The sequence below is a fragment of the Sinohyriopsis cumingii genome, chromosome 8 (assembly GCF_028554795.1).
Source record: "Sinohyriopsis cumingii isolate HCF-2022 chromosome 8, ASM2855479v2, whole genome shotgun sequence".
NCBI lineage: Eukaryota > Metazoa > Mollusca > Bivalvia > Unionida > Unionidae > Sinohyriopsis > Sinohyriopsis cumingii.
The window spans coordinates 113,999,208-114,019,951 of record NC_142968.1 but is presented as its reverse complement, the minus strand read 5'-3'; the positions used below and the strand labels follow the sequence as shown (position 1 = coordinate 114,019,951).

The 20,744-nt window shown below is 33.3% G+C and overlaps 1 protein-coding gene across 2 annotated transcripts in view; it reads left to right on the top strand.

The window, feature by feature from the left end:
• The window catches only part of LOC149794416 (uncharacterized), a 159,077-nt gene that overhangs the window by 94,690 nt on the left and 43,643 nt on the right, over positions 1-20,744 (top strand). For both annotated transcript variants that reach the window (XM_089968612.1, XM_089968611.1), the window contains exons 20-26: positions 160-258; positions 4,405-4,494; positions 5,947-6,023; positions 10,559-10,823; positions 11,700-11,845; positions 14,929-15,072; positions 18,507-20,379. In XM_089968612.1, coding sequence (XP_089824738.1) covers positions 160-258; positions 4,405-4,494; positions 5,947-6,023; positions 10,559-10,823; positions 11,700-11,845; positions 14,929-15,072; positions 18,507-20,379 — 2,694 coding nt within the window. The remainder of the gene's footprint in view (positions 1-159; positions 259-4,404; positions 4,495-5,946; positions 6,024-10,558; positions 10,824-11,699; positions 11,846-14,928; positions 15,073-18,506; positions 20,380-20,744) is intronic.

The window sequence follows — 20,744 nt, the reverse complement described above, 5'->3', positions numbered from 1 at the left end:
TGAGGTTTCTCAGCTTCCATCATCAAAAGCCTGTAAAACAAATTGTGGTGAGTGGGGCCTACATATTTTAGAAGTGAATATTTTCATTATGGATTCAGTTATTTATGGGTATGATGCATTGCAACTTTATTCTATCTTTTCACTTGCAACCTATTACAGGGCTTTGTGCGGTTAATCTGTGAGCTGAGATGCTATATTGAGATTCATCCAAACTGTTGGAAGAATTACAAGTCCAAACTCAACAAAAATGGTGACAAGGTAACACTGTGAAGCAAATTGCCTCTTCCATACCCACCTTCAACACTGGCACAAAAGTATCTGACCTAAAATAGATACCCTATATACATATAAATATGCATAATTTTATTACAGTATGGTTGGTTATCCACTGTATACATGCATAGAATCAGATGCAAGTAAAGACCAGTAGAAATATTTTCATTGTTCATATGTAGCTCCTTTATAGAAAATAAGTCTGCCATTTGGAGTCATTGAGCTTTATTAATACTTCAGTTCAAAAGTATGCTGGAATTTTTCACTTGTGCAGGGTTTCATCATCCTAGAATATTCTAAAGATTGTTTAGAGAATATGTTGGCTCTTTTTGTTTTTCTTTTAATGTTTTTACCTTGAAAGTGTCATTGAAATAATACAAAAACTTCTAAAATGTGCAACTCAGCAATCAAAATCGGTGAAAGATTTCTGTTTTTAGAGCAGTAGTTGCTAATATTTGTTTTGCAAATCAGACAATATGATATTCTTTATCTGTGTCTGTCTTGTATTGACAATTGCTATTTACAACTTCTGGGAAGAAATCTCTGAACAAAGTTTGACAGAAAGCATGGATGACTTTCAGATTTTTACAGATGAATTAAGTTTACTATCAAATATGATCACCATTACTAAGATAAGAAAAGATAAGAAAAGAATTCTTTTTTCAGACTGTATGGTCCATACATCTAAATTAAAATTAAATGTATTTTAAAAAATAAAAGATAAATGTCTTCTGTACAACTATATCGAGGCATAAGTACATAATGTGTCTGTCATCACTAAAAACAAAATTGCATAAGAATAATTTGTTCCATCTATCTATAATCCAAGATTTAAAATGAATATCATAGTTCCACGGCGATTTCAAAATAAAATTCTTACTGTTAGATATTCTTGTCATCATTGAAAACACATCCTTTCTCATTAGATTTTCAAAATTAAATATGTTAGAGTTCATAAAAAATAGTATAAGGACTGTTCCAGCTTGGATGGCTACATTGTAAATGAAGACTATTATAACCAATAACGAAGTTTCTGTTCAGTGCAGTATACTGTGTAGCAATATGATTTGAGGAATTGAAATTTGATATTCAAAGGACAATTTCTAAAGTTACCTAAATGCATGTTTGTTTCAGTACACAAAAATATATAATGTCTCAACAAATCTTCATCTTGCGACCAACTGGATTTTAAAATATGACCCAAATAAGTATGTTGACACATGCGTTAAGAAGTACAGAGGGAGGAGATGGAAGTTTGAAAGAAGTTTACTCAGAAACCATGTGTGCCAGTTTGGTTGTATTATTTATTATATAATTCGCATATGCATAATATTAATATATCTTTAATAATATTCTTAAATCTGCAATGAAGAGACTTGTCAATGACATATCATCAGCAAAACTAAAATTGTTATGAAACAAAGCATTTGGTGTCAAATGTAATCCACATGACACTGACCAAGCATGTGATTTAAATCATCCAGGTATATATTTAAGTAAGGTGAAAGAACACATCCCTGCCACACTCCATCACATGGAAGGAATTGGATAATGCACTTCCCCAGTGTGCATAGTGCAACTGTTTGTCATGCCCGTTAACTAGTATGAACCATGTAGACTTGTATTTGATTGTCAAGCAGATTTTTAAAGTCTGGAATGTTTTACTAGCATCTTTAAAAAAAGGCAACCACAGGGCTGCCATGTTCTAAATAATAGTTGATATTTTCCTTAAAAGCATAAAGCCACAAGTCTTCAGATCACTGTAATACAGTACATTCAGATACTTTCAAAATAACTATCAATGAAGCTACATGGCTGTAATTGTTCTTGTCTACAAGGTTGCCAGTTTTACTTTTCAATAGCAAGATAATTATAACTTTGTGAAATCATCAGGAACAAAGTTATGTACAAACATACAGTTAAATAAAATCTTTAAAAGAACATGGAGTCTATTATCAGAAAATTAAAATGTTCTGTACATAAAATATCTGACTGAATATTTACCCCCTTTTCTTTGCCACTTGCACATTGAATCTTGGTGAGATCAGTTCAGTAAAACTAGAAGGAGCCTTGTATGCTGAAATAACATAATCCATCGAAACGTTTTTAACACAATTGAGTAAGGATTCAAAATGATTTTTCCACAAGTTGCATGTTTTTTTGGTCATGGTTCCCATTTATGCAGATTGGTAGTCTATTAGAAATGTTTGTAATGTTTGGTGTAACTTTCTTCCAGAATTCACATTGGTCTATATATTCAAATTTATTTGCAATTAGATAGAACCACCATTACAAATTGTTTTAAAATCCTTTGATTGACTTCTCAAAAACCACTCAACAGAATTCGACTAAATGTTACTGGAAGCATAATGATATTAAAGGCTTTTCTACTAATGAACATGATTCCACTCTACCATCAGATTTGACTGCTATAAAAATAGAGACATAACAATTTATTCTAAAATTTGGTTTTGTTATATGTTTTATGGCATAGTAACACAAGTAGACATTTCATTGCTGAGGCAATTAGAGTAAAGTGCTTTGCACAAAGACACATTCCAGTAGCTGACTTAGTGGTAGGATTTAAACCTTCACCCTTTCATTTGTTAATCTGGTACTCAGACCACTGAGCCACCACAGCTCCTACTTGCATGAGTTTTTCTTTTACAGCATGCAGGAGAATGCATTGGACCTATACTAAATAGCCAACACTGCAAGGAGTAAATTCTTATTGAAATGGGACTAAATTTATCAAAAAACGGTGCAGCATTAAGGCCTTACAGACTTGCAACAAATAATGCAGATTCACTTTCATATATGACCACAGTAGCTAAAAATACAACAACAAAAAACCCATTTACACAGCTTTATTGCAGAAAAACCCAATATACAGAATTTTACCAACATTCACAGTCATGGCATAAAGGTATTGACAAATGATGTTGACGTGTCATCAACTAGCTCATGGTGTAAAAACTGGAGAAACCTTGAAAGAGTTGTTTACACTACAAGAAAAATCAGTGAAAAGCATCCAACAATTTAAGAATTTTTTGGGCCATCTTCTCTTGCATTTGGCTCAGGGCAGATGTCAGCCATGTGAGAAGTCTCAGGTCCACGTGTATTTTCTGAATAAAATGGAAATATGAGGCTGTAGGATATTATCTGTTGCTTCTAGAGCTATATTCTAGTCCCATTTTAGTTACTCTTTAAAGCATATATAGGATAATCTATGACCTCTGACCTGTTGTTGCAGATTTTAGAGCTAATTATTTGCATTTAATTATATTTCTCTAATATAAAGCACTGCCTAAGTCCATTTTGTATGTCAGGTCACAAAGCAATTAAGTGGCTTCCATTGAATTCATTCTGTGTTTGGTAGTTTATAAAGAGAAATGAAAACCAGTGAGTTTTCTTGAACCAGTCATTAGAAATGAGTACAGTCAACAACTGCACAAAATAAGTACTCTTGTATACCTCATTTGAATGCACATCTGTCAGCTGATTAGAGAACGAAGATATGTTATGCATTACAATCGAGGGGAAAGGGAAGGAATCTTTTGTCAGGTTTTATTTGGAAAGGGCTAGCACATTGAAAATAGCCATTAAGCGGAATATAATGTGACTTCTAGCCTGCTGATTCAAATACCCAGAATTTCAGAATTACATCTTCACCCACCCATTTTTCCTAAGTAAAGATTAAAGTAAATCCAGATTATTGTGATGGACCCATATTTCGAAAATCCTTAATGCCACACCTGATTGTAGCATAGCATTCACTGGAATTATTGACTTTTCAAAGTTTCTTTTGCATTTTATAATGCCATTTTGAAAAGCTGTAGAAATTTAAAATTTTTACTTTAAAAATGTTATGGAAATGCTTTGAAAAATCTTTTAACTGGACCATCATTGTAACTGAGTTTAAGGTCAGGTCCTTTGTCCATTATGTCTCATCTATTAACTCGCCATTTAAAGTTTTTTTTAAAAAAGGGCTTCATCAGTTTCAGCATGGTTGTACAGGCTGCCTTTTGAAAATTTTCAAATGAACTCTGTTGTGGTTTTGTATCATCATCATTTGCCCACACATTTTTATCTTACGAGCTGTTACCGTTTGCTTGTAATTTTTCTGTGTAGGAGGTGCTTGATACAGCCTGCCCCACTCCAAACTGCCAAGGTATCATCATCAAAATCCATCTGATTCGGCCTGACAGCTTATGTAAAGAGGTAAGATAGAGATTAATCGCCTAAGCATTGTTGGCATATACTTAGAAAAGTTGTCCATTCAGAATTATTTCTGCATTTAATAATATTTCTTTTTTGAAAGAGATTGAGGGAAAAAGAAAGTAAGATAATGTTTTTGATCATATAAAGATTATGTAGATAAGACATATTGATGGCACTGTCATTTTTTATATGGTTGGAGTTATGCTATGTATCATAGTCCCTCTTTAAAGTGGTGATCTCTACAATATCAGATTTTATCTTTAAAGTGGCTATCTGTACCATATGAGACATCTTTAAAGTGGCTATCACTACCACATCATATTTTTAAAGTGGCTATCACTACCACATCATATTTTTAAAGTGGCTATCACTACCATATCATATTTTTAAAGTGGCTATCACTACCACATCATATTTTTAAAGTGGCTATCACTACCACATCATATTTTTAAAGTGGCTATCACTACCATGTCATATTTTGTCTTTAAAGTGGCTATCTGTACCATATGAGACATCTTTAAAGTGGCTATCACTACCACGTCATATTTTTAAAGTGGCTATCACTACCACATCATATTTTTAAAGTGGCTATCACTACCACATCATATTTTTAAAGTGGCTATCACTACCATGTCATATTTTGTCTTTAAAGTGGCTATCTGTACCATATGAGACATCTTTAAAGTGGCTATCACTACCACATCATATTTTTAAAGTGGCTATCACTACCACATCATATTTTAAAGTGGCTATCACTACCACATCATATTTTTAAAGTGGCTATCACTACCATGTCATATTTTGTCTTTAAAGTGGCTATCTGTACCATATGAGACATCTTTAAAGTGGCTATCACTACCACATCATATTTTTAAAGTGGCTATCACTACCACATCATATTTTTAAAGTGGCTATCACTACCATGTCATATTTTGTCTTTAAAGTGGCTATCTGTACCATATGAGACATCTTTAAAGTGGCTATCACTACCACATCATATTTTTAAAGTGGCTATCACTACCACATCATATTTTTAAAGTGGCTATCACTACCATGTCAGATTTTGTCTTTAAAGTGGCTGTCTCTGCCATAACAGATTTTGTCTTAAAAGTGGCTTTCTCAGCCTTTAGAATGTCTATATCTACCATACAAGATTTTGCCTTCAAAATGGCTATCTGTCATAACAGATTTTGCCTTCAAAATGGCTATCTGTCATAACAGATTTTGCCTTTAAAGTCTGTTATTGATAAAGATCTATGTCAGTCATGATATAACTCTTATGATGTCAGTCAAGCTGATTGCTAGATAGCAGAGTTGAAACATTAAATTGTTAGTTCTACAGTGATTCTCTCTCTAAATAAAATGGTCTTCATTTTAAACTTTTTATTAAAAAGCACCTTTATAATGTCAGTGGATGTATACTAATAATTTTAATTGAATTCTTCATTACAGCATATCTCTGATAAGATTAACGGCAATAAAGAGAAGAAATCTGTACCCAGCAGACTCATGAAGACAAAGGCAATAAGGTGTGTTGTTGTCTCACCTGAGTGAGTCAATGTGTTGTTGTTTCACCTGAGTGAGCCTGTGTATTGTTGTCTCACCGAAGTGAGTCAATGTGTTGCTGTCTCACCTTAGTGAGCCTGTGTGTTGTTGTCTCACCTGGGTGAGCCTATGTGTTGTTGTCTCACCTGAGTGAACCAGTGTGTTGTTTTCTCACCTTAGTGAACCAGTGTGTTGTTTTCTCATCTGAGTAAGCTTGATGAGAAACATTTATCACTTTTCTAGTACCAACAGTAGCAACATTAAAGTTTTGTTTTAAAGGTTCTAGCTAGTTTGATAGATTGTATGAACATGGGCAACATCGGGTTCCACAGACTTTCTCATGAAAAGGTTATTTGTTTTGTTAAATATAATGGTTAAACTGCAATTTCCACCACTTCATGATAACCAGCATTCCAAACTTGTTATAAATCTTTCGTAAGACCAGTAAGTTGGGTAAATCAGACAGGTAAAGGCTGAACAAATAACTCATTTTTAAACAGGTTTTTTATTTTATATATTATGCTATAGAAAGTGTCTGCTGATTAATCTTGAAATAGGTTATGAAAACTTCCGAGGGTTACCATGTAGAGATTGAACTAAATGTGATAGCACTTGATCTGGCCTCCACTATAAATCACATTTTGGTCCTGGTTGTGGTCATTCTAGGAAAGTTCCATGGGGGAGTTAGGTGGCCTTTGTACAAAGGTGACCTCTGAATGTAGGTTCATTTTTCAAACATGGTTCCTAAACAGATACAATCTGCCAAATACCAGTATAAACTAATGTCTCAGAAGTAAGCGACCTAGGCAGTATATAGAAAGTGTCAACCCAATTGACATATCATATTTGTTCAAAGACTGTTAGTTCCTTTCTAGTTGCAACACGGTTCCTATCATGTATAAATCAATTGCACAATAGTTTTGGTCCTCGTTTTTATTTTTTTTTGTTCTTGTAGAATTTGTCATAGCATTTCTTGAAAATTTAAACAAACATAATGTCTTTTATTAAACAGTAATTGTTGTGTTAGTCTATTATCTAATCCTGGATTAAAGAGAATAATCTAATGAATAAATGCAACTTAGCATTTTCATCTCAAATATGGATGGATAGTACATAAAGATTTGATATACATATTGTGAATATCAATTTGTTTTTCTCAGACCAAAAATGCAGTTTGCACACATGGATTTGAGCAGATTTTTCCATATTATTATAATTTTAAAAAATTATTTTGCTTTTTTTTACTTATAATTATTATGATGTACTTATCCGACAAAATTGAGAAGTGTTTGAAAGCCAAATTTAATTTCGTTCATTATCAGCAATATTTAGAAAGAGTTTATCATGATCTTGATCCCCAAACTGCTTTGCTATAAATATTATTGAATAGATGTTAAAAATTATTGAATAGATTATAGAAATTTTTGAAAAGATGTTAGAAATTATTGAACAGATTATAGAAATTTTTGAAAAGATGTTAGAAATTAATGAATAGATTATAGAAATTGTTGAATAAATGTTAGAAATTTTTGAATAGATGTTAGAAATTGTTGAATAGATGTTAGAAATTGGTAAGTAATTACAGTTTGATAAAGTAAAGCAAATTGGAGGTAAGAATATGACTTTGAAATTCTGTAATGAAAAATACATGTTTTGGGTAATCAGTGCATCCTCCTGCAAAAGATTGGAAGGGAGCTATATAATAATTCACTTCCAGTTCTCCCCAGCAATGAATTTCTAAGCAATATTGTTATTTTATTTATATTCTTAAAATAACCATCACAGGATTAGCCTGTCTGGTTGCACTGTCTAAAATAATTAGAGTGAACACCCTCAAAACCAAAAATCCCTTGAGACCAAATTTAATACTTGGATTTGAGGTTATCAGTTTACTAAATTTAATACTTGGAATTGAGAGGTTATCAGTTTACTGAGGGTTTTGCAGATGTGAAAAAATACGCTTTTTTAAGTGCTTACTTGGAGAGAGAATTAGATACATATTTTTATTACATATATAATTTATGTAAAGAAATAGATGGCACTTTTGCTCACCTTGCGTAGGTCAATACTAGCTATGTTGTCATTTTATCATCAGAAGTGAAACCAATAAGATGTGATATGAAATAATACTTCTGTTAGATCCATAATCATGTAAAGATTTCATTGCTTTATGTTTTGTTATTTTACCTTTGATATGCAGGGAGTTTAAAGCACTTAGGCTAGTTAAAAGCTAGTTTTGCTCTGTTCATTGTTAGCTTTTTAGACACAAACACACACACACACACACATATAAATATATATATATATATATATATATATATATATATATATATATATATATATATATATATATATATATGCTTTTATCTAATGTACTTAATAGTGGTTCTCAGTATAGATTCGTCGTATGTAACTAATTGAGTCAGTCTCATAAAGTAAAGATATTATTATTATTAGTCATTTTCAGTTGATGTTGCAACAGTTTTCTCATCAGTTTTGGGTGATGTTTTTTATTCGTTTTATTTATTTGACCCCATTTAGGTTCTCTTCATACTTGGGAAGTATAATTTACAGAGCAAAGACAACTCATTCAGTGATAAACTCATTCATTGTTTTGTCTTTGACATCAGGATAGGGACAAAAAGATTTGAACGAAGATTATTGGTTAAAGTTATTTGTTTTATATTTTTCTTTAACCCTTCAAGGATCCTGGCCATACAAGCTGAGTCTCAGGAATTCAATTAGCAATGCACACAATTAAATATTACGTTTAACAGCAAAACTTAAAGTAGATCTACAACAAGGCTAGAGCATGGGCTTGTCATGGCCTTGTCTTATTATAGCAAAGCTATAGCATGGGCATGTCATGGCCTTATCCTGTTATAGCAAGGCTAGTGCATGGGCTTGTCATGGCCTTGTCTTATTATAGGAAAACTACAGCATTAGCAGGTATTGGCCTTGTCCTATTATAGCATGGGCTTTTCATGGCCTTAATTGTCTTATTATAGCAAAGCTAAGGCATGGGCTTGTCATGGCCTTAATTATCTGATTATAGCAAGGCTAGAGCATGGACTTGTCTTGGCCTTAATTGTCTGATTATAGAAAAGCTGTAGCATGGGCTTGTCATGGCCTTTTTGTCTTGTTATAGCATGGGCTTGTAATGGCCTTAATTGTCTGATTATAGCAAGGCTAGAGCATGGGCTTATCATGGTCTTAATTGATTATAGCAAGGCTAGAGCATGGGCTTGTCATGGCCTTTTTGTCTTGTTATAGTAAAGCTATAGCATGGGCTTGCCATGGCATTTTTATCTTGTTGTAGCAAAGCTATAGCATGGGCTTGTTATGGCTTTGTCTTATTATAGCATTCTATAACATGAGCTTGGTGTGGCCTTATCTTATAGCAAGACTAGAGCATGGGCTTGTCATGGCCTTGTCCTATTATTGCAAGGCTAGAGCATGGGCTTGTCATGGCCTTAATTGTCTTATTACAGGAAGGCTGGGGTATGGGCTTTTTATGGCCTTGTCTTGTTATAGCAAATGCTACAACATGGGCTTGTCAGCACCTTCTTTTCTTATTACAAGAAGTCAAGAGCATGGACTTGTCATTGCCTTCTTGTCTTTATTACAGCAAATGCTATAGCATGGGCTTGTTATGGTCTTGTCTTATTATAGCACATGCTACAGCATGGGCTTGTCATGACCTTAATTTTCACATTATAGGAAGGCTAGAGCATGGGCTTGACATGGCCTTCTTATCTTTCTATAGCAAAGCTAGAGCACGGGCTTGCAGTGGCTTTCTTGTTTTATTATAGCAAAGCTAGAGCATGGGCTTGCAGTGGCTTTGTTGTCTTACTATAGCAAAGTTAGAGCAGGGCTTGTCATGGCCTTCGTCTTATAGCAAATGCTGGAGCAAGGCATGTCATGGCCATATTGTCTTATTATAGCAAAGAGGTAACATGGGCTTGTCATGGCCTTGTCTTATTATAGCTATGGTTGGACACACAGCTTAATTGATTTGACACTAAATGATTTCTCAAGAATAAGAAGTATATAAAAAAAACTTTGATGAAAAATAATTGTACAACTAGAAAGATCAGATTTTACTCTTAAACTTTTCTATAGATAACAAATATGTAGGGAAAGGTAAAATGATTAAAATGTATGACACATGCTATACATTTGACTGGCATGCCTATTCGCAAAGTCATTTAGGTCAAAGTGTTAAATATAACACTGCTCTCTATGGCTTTGATAGATGCATATCAACAGCTGATACAGTAGCAGACACTGTGAAGTAAAGGGTTAATGGTAAAGTTCTACAAATATATATTAATGACTTGCATGAGAAAAGCTTTAACCCTCCCAAAAGAAATATCAGCTTTAATGGAAGATTCACTTTGTGGTTACTAATGTTGGTTTGCTTTTGTGCTGTAGATAGCTGAAAATCTTACGGAATGTCCATTTAAAGTTTTTGTCTGTTAATACTAATATTACAAAAGCCCCAAACTTAATTTTATAGTGAGGAGAAGCTAAGGAAGAAGCAAGAGTATAAGGAAGAGCGAAAACAGAAGCGTCGAGAACTTCGTGAGGAGAAAGAAAATTTGATTGACGAGATTGAAGAGAAATTAGTTGAAGACATAAAAGATAAATCTGAATCAGCACAGTCATTGGCACAGGCCTCAGTGCCAGGTCAGAATCATAGTTCACTTAATATTCCATCTCAGTCATCACAGCTCCCAAAGACAGTATTCAAGAAGGATGAGCCAGTTATTCAGACATATAAGGTATTTCTTTTGCTACATTGTTCTTGCTAGGAGTCAGCAGCATTCACAGTTTATTATGGTCTTCTGCTATTTTTCTAAAAATCCTTTTGTGGTATCTATACTGGAGGGGGTGTCAGTTTTCATAGTATTATCAACTGGTTCAAAATAAAAAGTATTTAATAAGTACTGTTTTTAGCCCCCTCTGAAATTTCTTGATAGTGGTATATGTTCAATGTGTATGATGATTTTATTTAATTTCTATGTAGGTTTTGCGTTTATGTACTGGTTGCCATGGAAATAGCATCTTGAGAAATAGATGACACAAGAAATTAAAATTTTACAATCTTATGTCTTGTCCTTTGATGAGAATATCCATAAATTTCTCAGAAAAGTTAAAATGAATCTATTATCACTTTAAAAATATATTCAGAAAAATGATTATATAATTATCACTTAAAAAATATATTCAGAATTTTTTTATTTATTACTTTCAAAAGTAATGAATAAATAAATAAAATGGAATAAAATTGGTTCGTTTAAATGATACATGACACATATTGTTACTTCCAAGTGGATTAATATCCCTTTGCCGTAGTGGCGTGCTAATTTTGTACCAATTTATGAAATGATAAAGATAGTAACATGTGGGGAAAGTTTAAGTTTGGTAAGAAAAAGATATTCTTGACAACTTTTTAAGGTTCTTTACAAAGGATGACAATACTCGGAATAGAAATAATGATGCAGGAAGCAACTGGACAATGATTTCTTTTCACAGTGGTTTTCCAACTCCAAGATGGATATGATGCAGCAGTAATTTAAAAAAAAAACAATGTAAGCTTATTAAAAACGTTTAGTTGTTAATTTGAATGAAAGTCTTGTATTCTTTTGTCTCTAAAGGTCGGTAACAAAAACAAGAAAAGCAAGAAAAAAAAGGAGAAAAACAAGCAGATATTGAATGTGGAAGTCAACTTTTCAGACAAAAGGGAAGAGAGCCTACTTAAAGAAAACTCTGTTTTCAGTGATGAAGACAGAGAAAATTCAAGGTACAGTGAAGTTAGTTTATAGAAAATTTGTAGGTGATATTATTTTAATTTATGGCTGACCTATATATTGAGGTACTTAGCTGTCTGTATCAGAGAGGTCACTGTTGCTTCCTTCATGTCTTGTCAGTGAAGTAATTGTGACCTCCTTTCCTTATACTGACATATACAGACAATCAGTGACATTTTGTTACTATGACAGTTTGACTGCATTTCTTGTATGTCAGAAACTTTTTTAGAATAAAATTTTGTTGAAATATATTGAGTTAATAGATATTAAATATGCAATAGTAAATGTTGGTAATCATTCTTTGTTGTTTAATCAAATATTATAAACTTTCAACTTCAACAACCTAGATAATTAAAACTTTGTTTGGGACCATTAGGAAATTCCACTGTTGTTTTAGCAAATAAATCATGTGTGGTCATTTTATTACACAGTTCTATCAGTTATATACCATTATATATGTAAATATTATCTTGAGAGAGAATTACCTAATAAACAAAGTTAAGGACAATTTTTAATTCTGTCTATCTGTCTCTCTCCTTCTCTGTCTCTTATTCTCTCTCTCTCTCCATATATGTATGTATGTATATATATATATATATATATATATATATATATATATATATATATATATATATATATATATATATATTATTCAAACCTGTCATCAGTGTCCACCCATCGGGATAAGCAGATCTGACCTTGGTACACAAGTGACCTCTTTATGCAGGTTCACCTTTCAGACATGGGTTGTGAACAAATACCATGCACCATATACCAGTAACATTATTTTTATTATTATTAATAACAGATTTAATTTAGTACAGCATTAAACAAAATCATAAGAGACATGTACATGTTGTTCTTTCTCAAAGTTATGTCTATGGGAGGTTACTGTATCCTGCTTACTTTAATATGCTTAAAATAGATAAATGAATAAAAAATGAAAAAATCACTTCTCTTTGTTTTGTGTACTGTGACAAGACTAGCACATTAGTATCAACAGGTTGTGTCCAATGGGGGAAAAGACAAGTGAATTTATGTGAATATTTTTATATAGTTGATGCAAATAATGAAAAACTTTTACCATCCCCCCCAAAAAACAAATACCCAGATTGTTGTGAAACAGAAGTGATATGTCCTGCAAAAAAATGAATGAATTATTGTGGCTGAATTGTTTGAACACTGACATACAAATTTAATAGCTTGGAAAACAAGTTGATGTGACAATAAACATTGAAAAATTCATCAAGTATTGTTAAAGTTAAGTAAGTTTGTTATTTTAAAAATGATTTTATTTGCTGGAATGAAGTAACAAATTTGCAAAAATATTATGATGATAATAGCCACCAAGAGTATTTTCTATGCTCTCATAGTCTTAAATGCATTTTCATTTTTTGGGAGGAGGGGACATTAATTTTATTTTTTTATGAAGAGCCAAATTTAATGCCTGTGTACTCCACAGTGACTAATATTTTGAAACTTGTGGTACATTGCCATTTAATGCAAAATTTAATTTGACTTATTTCAAAGCTATGAAAATGTTATTTCAGTTATATGTGATCATAAAATCATGACATCATGTATATTGTGACATAAAGACATTCCTTCTAGTTTTGTCAGCACATAATAACACAGCCTTTAACTTGTTGCAGAATGTCTTACAGATATAGACATACAGCAATATTATCTCAGTTCTTCTGGGACTCAATAAGGTCTGTTTGGATTGACTATGGATTAGGCCATTTTTCAATCAGAAAGTTTCATTTTTGAACTTAAACTTGTTTTGTTTTTTACAATCCCACTGCAACAGAATTCATATTGTTTTTATGCTCTCTATCAATCTGTCTTACATTAGTTTTAAATTTGTACATATTTTAACATTTTGGCAGGGGGGACTTTGGTTTAAAAAAAACGTATTATTGACATGATTAAATCATTCGGCCTCAGAGGTTTTTGTTGTTTTCATCGGAAATGCAAGTAGGAAAGACATTTGGGGGGCTATTTCCGAATACATCGTAATACATAAGCTTTCAACAGATTTTCCATGAGACTAATGCCTAGTTGTATTTTTTTTTTTTGCTTAATGGATTTAACATTTACGTATGGAGACCACTCTTTATTCCAAATGACTACTTTATCCTCGTTTTTGTAAAGGTTCACCTGTCTGTGTGCAGTTCAGACCAGTCTGCCTTAGATCTGAGGCCAAAAGGTCTAAAATCCTGACACAGAATCGCATTCCAACCACGAGCGAATTTTGTGTGGAAAAAAAACGGGTCCAAAAAATTAGATTTTTCCCTCTGTATTTTGTAGTGCAACTAGAACTTCCAGATTATTTGGTATCATTGTAGAGCTATATCTGTCTGCTTTTTTATAATACCACCCACTTTGGTGTATCTTAAATGACCTTGATGCTGCAGAGCTCAGAAATAGGGTAGAGCCTCATCACACTTACAGGCGGGATTAGGGCCAAATGAGTTAAACAGAAAGCACTTCTGGCAGACAAATGAAAAGATTTTAATGCCATTACAGCAAGGTTTCAGTTTTTCCCCCCAAATTGTTTAACTTACTTTGTATACTTGCTTTTGAGTCCAGCTGCAAACATAGATCTGACCTGCAAGTGTATAATGTGCCTGCAGATCATGGTCTGTGTTGTTTGTTGTACCGATTACTCCAAACAAACGGCACAGTCCCAGGTCTGCCAGTACATAATAGGAGAGCAGATTTGGGTCTGTGCAGTTTGCAGTTGGACTCATAAGTGAGTATATACGATATGCATGATAATTTAGGACAGTTAAGCAAAATTCACTTGATGCAGGCATGAAGGTTTTGTTTTATGTGTGTATATGTATGTAGATGATTTTGTTTGATTTCCATGCATTTACAGCAATTCTTAAAGTTTTTCTGTATTTTGAGTATTTGTTTGTGCTTGGACTTTTTTTTATTATTTATTTTCATATATGACTGGTATGTTACTCATTCATATTCAGTTAATTATTACAATTTGTAGTACTGTAAATTCTTGTGTAATTGCTACAGTCATTTTTTAATTACTTTTGCCATTAATTCCTATTTTTAGGTCAGGGGAAAGAACTAACCACAATGACCCCTTTGCAGTTCCACACAACCTTCGAGATCAGGTAGAAGATTTTGAACAGTCGTACACTGGAGGAAGTGAAAGTACTCCATTTGGACCAGATGAGGTCACCAAGAATTTATTTTCGTAAGTAATTGTTTAGAAACACGCATGAATATTTTTTGCATAAGTAGCTTGAACTTGAGGCTCTAAATAAATTGGTTCCAGTGACTGTTAGTGTGAGGTATAGAATGGGTCTGTCATAGAGCAGCAGCTAATATCCACACTATGTAATGACCACCAAAAAAACTGTACCTGTGTAAGATTTATTTTTGTTGGGCATTCGGAAAAGAAATAGTAATGAGATATACGTTGCCCAAATTACTGTCATCATCATTGAAAAAGCTGTTGGCAGTGAACTTTATGTTTTTGTTCAGCAGACCATAAATTCAAGTGATTTTATGAATTGGTCATACATCTAGTGTGCTGTCTAACATTCATTCATGTGTTGTTCATGTACAATTGCTATTACAACTTCTGATGATCATACTGGATCTAAGCAGAAGGAGTTGGGTAGAGCCATTACAACTTTACACAAGTTTTTATGTCCATAAAATTTTGCATTTGAAGTGAACTGTAGTCATTTAGTTCTGGTGTTCCTCATCATTCAAGTACTTTTCTTAATATACATATTTCATGTTCACAACATTAAAGATAGCCATGGTATTAAGACATAGAAGCAGGTGATTTTTCATTGCATAAGGCGGGGCGGGTGTAATGATGTCGGCTTGGTTGATATTTCGCTGTGACTTGTGACTTGAATTCAAGGTCAATCTCACCCATGGAAACCACAAAAATTAGAACCCAATGAATTTAAAGAGAGATGTGAGCAATCTTGGCTTTGTTTTGCAAAGTAGTCATTTTTTAGAGGAGGTATTTGTGTATTAAGCAAGAGATTTTTACTTTTAAGATTGCATTCACATATATGGCTCTGAAACCTTTAAACAAGGTCTGCATAACAGATTTATACTAACTTTGAAAGAAAGCATTTTTGTATGAAGGCCATTTAGTGACTTATAAACATAAGTCTACTTCAAAACCTGGCCACCATTGCTAAAACTAAAGAAGAAAAGAAACATCAAAAACGATTTATCTGGTGAACAGAATTGGACTAAATTTTGTACAAAATACATATTTGTGAAGGTTTTGCAAGTTTCTATAAAATTATATCAGTTTGTATCAAATAGATATGTCCATTGTTACAGTAATATACCATATATTCCCTAATTATTCCCCAATTCTAACACCAATTCCTTTTTTTAAAGAACAGAACATTTAAAAGATGCAGTTTAAGACCTGTGCTTTTCAATACCTGTCTGCTTCATATCCACAACTACAACTAAATACTGCTGCATTCTCAGCTGATGACAGTGCTGCAATGTTATATCAGTTTATAAATTACTGAAGTTGCAGGCACACATGTAATGTTAAACTTGATGCAGTAGCTGGGCAGCAAGTTCATAGACTTATTAGTCCTACTTCTACAGTGAGAAAATCAATTGATCATTTGAAATGTGCTGATATTTACAGTGACTGAATTCAGTGGTAGAAAGCCCCCTGGATGTACACATGTTTATCATTAGAGTACATCAAAAAGCCCCCTAGATGTACACATGTTTATTATTAGAGTACATCAGAAAGCCCCTAGATGTACACATGTTTATTATTAGAGTACATCAGAAAGCCCCTTAAATGTACACATGTTTATTATTAGAGTACATTAGAAAGCCCCCGAAATGTACATGTTTATTATTAGAGTACATCAGAAAGCCCCCTAAATGTACACATTTATTATTAGAGTACATCAGAAAGCCCCCTAAATGTACACGTTTATTATTAGAGTACATCAGAAAGCCCCCCTAGATGTAAATAATGTTTATTATTAGAGTACATCAGAAAGCCCTCCTAGATGTACACATTTTATTATTAGAGTTCATTAGAAAAATAACTTTTAAATTGTATTATTATGCTATAATAAAGGTCCCCACTTTGGAAAATGTGACAACACCAGGATGTTAATTAGGGAATATACAGTAAAAGCTTTTAGATGACTTCTTCATGAAAACAATGCAAGAGAATTCAACCACCTTTGTCAGAATGCATTCTGGCTTGAAAGCCTTCCTTGTACATATGATGCTGAGCTTCCATCATATATGGCCACCATTACTAACAGTGATAAACCTTCAAGCACATCTCCGACACAACATAACTAGATCAAATTGGACAGAAAGCAAAAATTATGTCAATCTGCCATCAGGTATGGCTGCCATTACTAAAAGACAGAAATTTTTTTAAACATCTTCTCACAAACTACTTAACAGAATTTGACCAAATTTGACAGAATGCATGCATGTTTGAAGGCATTTCAATTTTGTCAAAATCAAGCACATCTGATATAAGATATAGATAATGTTTAAAAAGATTGATCAGTAAGTGTTAGTAGAATTTGACTACCATATTTATCCTTTGATTATCCCTTGCTTGAAGATGGGGCCACCCAGATTCTTATAAAATGTTGGCAAGTATTTGCTCAGGATATTTAAAAAATTTCAGGCTGGACCCAGTGGGTTATAATAGGAGAAATCCTGTAAATTTGACAGCATCCTGGCATAAAGTCCATTCATATTTGTACAAAATGATACTAATTATCGGTGTACAAAATGATACTAATTGTGTGTGTACAAAATGATACTAATTGTCTGTACAAAATGATACTAATTGTCTGTCAGTTATGACCATTACTGCTAAAGTCCAAAAGTATTTAAACAAATTCTCAAAAACTGCTGACCAGAATTTGACGAAATGTTATTTAAATTTTAAATTTACTTAAGCAATGCTGATCTGCCATCGTATCTGGCATTCAGTACTAAAAATTTAAAAAAAAACACTATAAACATTTGTGCTTAAAAACTGCTGAACAGAATTTGTTCTAATGCATCAAGATGTTTCAGGTTTGTTAATCTGTATAAATGATTTGGGGTTTTTTCCCAGTATGTCTGTTGTTTCTCAAAAATTCAAACAGCCTTAAAATATCAGCAGACATCCTACCTCTTTGTTATTGTTTGAAGTAGCAACTCAAATTCAAAAGTTCAAGGCATGTTCATTGTAACAGTGTAACAGAAAAGGTTATAGTCTTGTAAGAAATAGATGGCTACAATGTTACTGTTTATAAAAGTAGGTTTGGAAGTCAACTGATGGCTCATAATGAGAACACTGAGGCATGTACTAAGCCAGGTTTTGGACAACAGCTCTTTCATTTGTCTTTATGGTGCATATAAGGCAGATGATCAATTCCATATCTATGTGGGCTTTAGTTAGGAGAAACAGGATATTGAAAACAATATCAATCCAGATATTAAAATAAAATAATAGAACAAATTTTATACAACATCAATAACAATATAAATACAGATATCACAACAGCATTTAATAAAATATGGATAACAGTGTAAATCCAGATATTAGAACAAAATTTGATGATCAATTTATACAATATCACCAAAGGTCACTGTCTTTTTCAGATATTTTGAAGATTTATTCAAAGAACATGGGCCACTGTTGTTAACAGATCCACGGATAACTCAAGAGCTGGATACGTTTCCCATGGAGGCTCAGGACAAAATTAAACAAGTTGGAGGACTTTGTAAATTTCTGCGACAGTCTTTGAAATTTGCTGTTATCGATGACGTTCTTTCTCTTATGAAGGATGCAGTAAAAGCTAGCGAAATTGCCTTCAAAAGACGCCAAGAGAAAATTAAAGATGGTTCAGAAGGATTTATTGATGGTGAAATAAATGCCTGGAAAAAAGTTGGAAAGTTTAATGGTGAAATCAGTGCATTGAAAACTAGTATGGATTTCCCATCTTTAAATTTGGGTGTTTATAGCTCAGTTTCAAATTCTTCTCTTTCTACTCATTTAACATCCCCAGGAAATACAATTTCTTTAAGTGCCAATTCAAAGAAGGTAACAAAATCAAGTTCAAATGGAAGTTTGAAGGAGAAAACTAATAAGACAAAAGGAAGTTATGATTCACTGGATGATTTTTCATTTCCAGTTGCTCGATCAGGGTTCAGGATGCAAAACAATTCTGGAATAGATTCTTTGGACTCAATTGATGACTTTCCAGCCATGCAGAGTGCACAAAAGAAGAAAAGAAAGAAAACAATGGATGATTTGGATGATTTTGACTTGGGCTCAGAAGCTAGCAGTGATGGAATGCTTTCAGACTTGGAAGATATCAATCCTGGACATATTTCCGCGGCAAAATTGGAAAGCAGGTCTCCTTTTGAACAGGTTCGAGATGGATCCATCATCAGTCGTAGCAGCTCTCGATCATCCACTAGTGAAAAGAGTGATCGTTCTTCAGAATCTGGTTTGAAACAGTCTAGACCCAATTCAGTATCATCATATAGTTCTAGAACTGTACCATTTGGTACCAAACTTGATACAGAGTTGGAGCAAACTGTATTACAGCAACGGTATAAAAACAAATCCACTCTTCATGATTCAGGCATTGATAAAAATGTCTTTGCATACCCTCAATATTCTATATCATCCTCAGATAGTGATTTGTCTGCTGAAATTAGGCAAGCTACAGAGGATTTTATGCGCAAGTCAGACTCGGAACTTGTGGCTGAAATTGCCGACTCTGTTGTGAATGAGATGTTTTCAGGGACTTCCGTTTCAGATCAAGAACGAAGGGAAACTTACAAACGAGTTATAGAGGATATTTGGAATGATTTTAAACGTTCTGATGCTAATACTAAAGCAAAGATTGAAAAGGACAGATATTCATCCAGATCCTGGGGTGATGGATGGGATGTTGGTGCTCATTATCGTAAAAATATGGGAGAATATACTAAAGAACTGATGAAAAGGCATTATTGGAAAACTAAGCAAACAACAAACTTTATATCCCCCAATACACCAGGATATAATATAAATGTTTCTAATTCATCCATTGGATCCTCAGTTTGGTCCACAAATGATGATAGTAGCATTCCAGTTTCTTTTAGTTCATCTGCTTTTCCAGTTACAAGTGAAAGTACCACCTCTGTTACTTCAAGCTATAGCCTATTTGCAGGACCTTCATTAGGAATGAATTCTTCTCCTTTCCTATCATCTTTACCCTCAGCATATCCAATTACTTCTTCCATTCCTTCAAGGATTCCAGGTTTCTCTCCCACTTCCCTTCCAATGCTTACCCCAAGAAAGACTTTTGTTGACAAAGAAATTGAAACAGAATCTCTTCAGCAGCAATCCGTAGAAACTATGACGGAGCCATATGAGCCGTACAAGATGGAGTTGATCCAAACCAGAGAAAAGCATAACCAGACCTTTCAGGAACTTCAGCATAACATCAAGGCACGTCAGGATTTGGAGAATGAAAACAAGGTACAAGACTGTCATATATGCAGAATGGGTTGATTTTAATTTTTTTTAATGCCATCTGTGGAGCATATGTTTCTGTGTGGGGATTTTGTCTTGCATATAAAAAATATATTTATAAAACATTAACCTTGAACTGTTTTATTGGCTTACAATAAGAGGTCAAGGTCTGTTGCACAAACTTGGAAAATAGTATCTGATACTTTAATTACAAACTATACACTGGTATAAAACTATATGGATGACTGTTGTTATGAGAAGAAACCAAACTTGAGGTGTGTGTTATGAGAAGAAACTAACCTTTAGGTGTTGGTTTTAAGGAAACCTAAAAATTGAAAAATGGTTTCTAGATAAAAGCTTAGTTGTATACA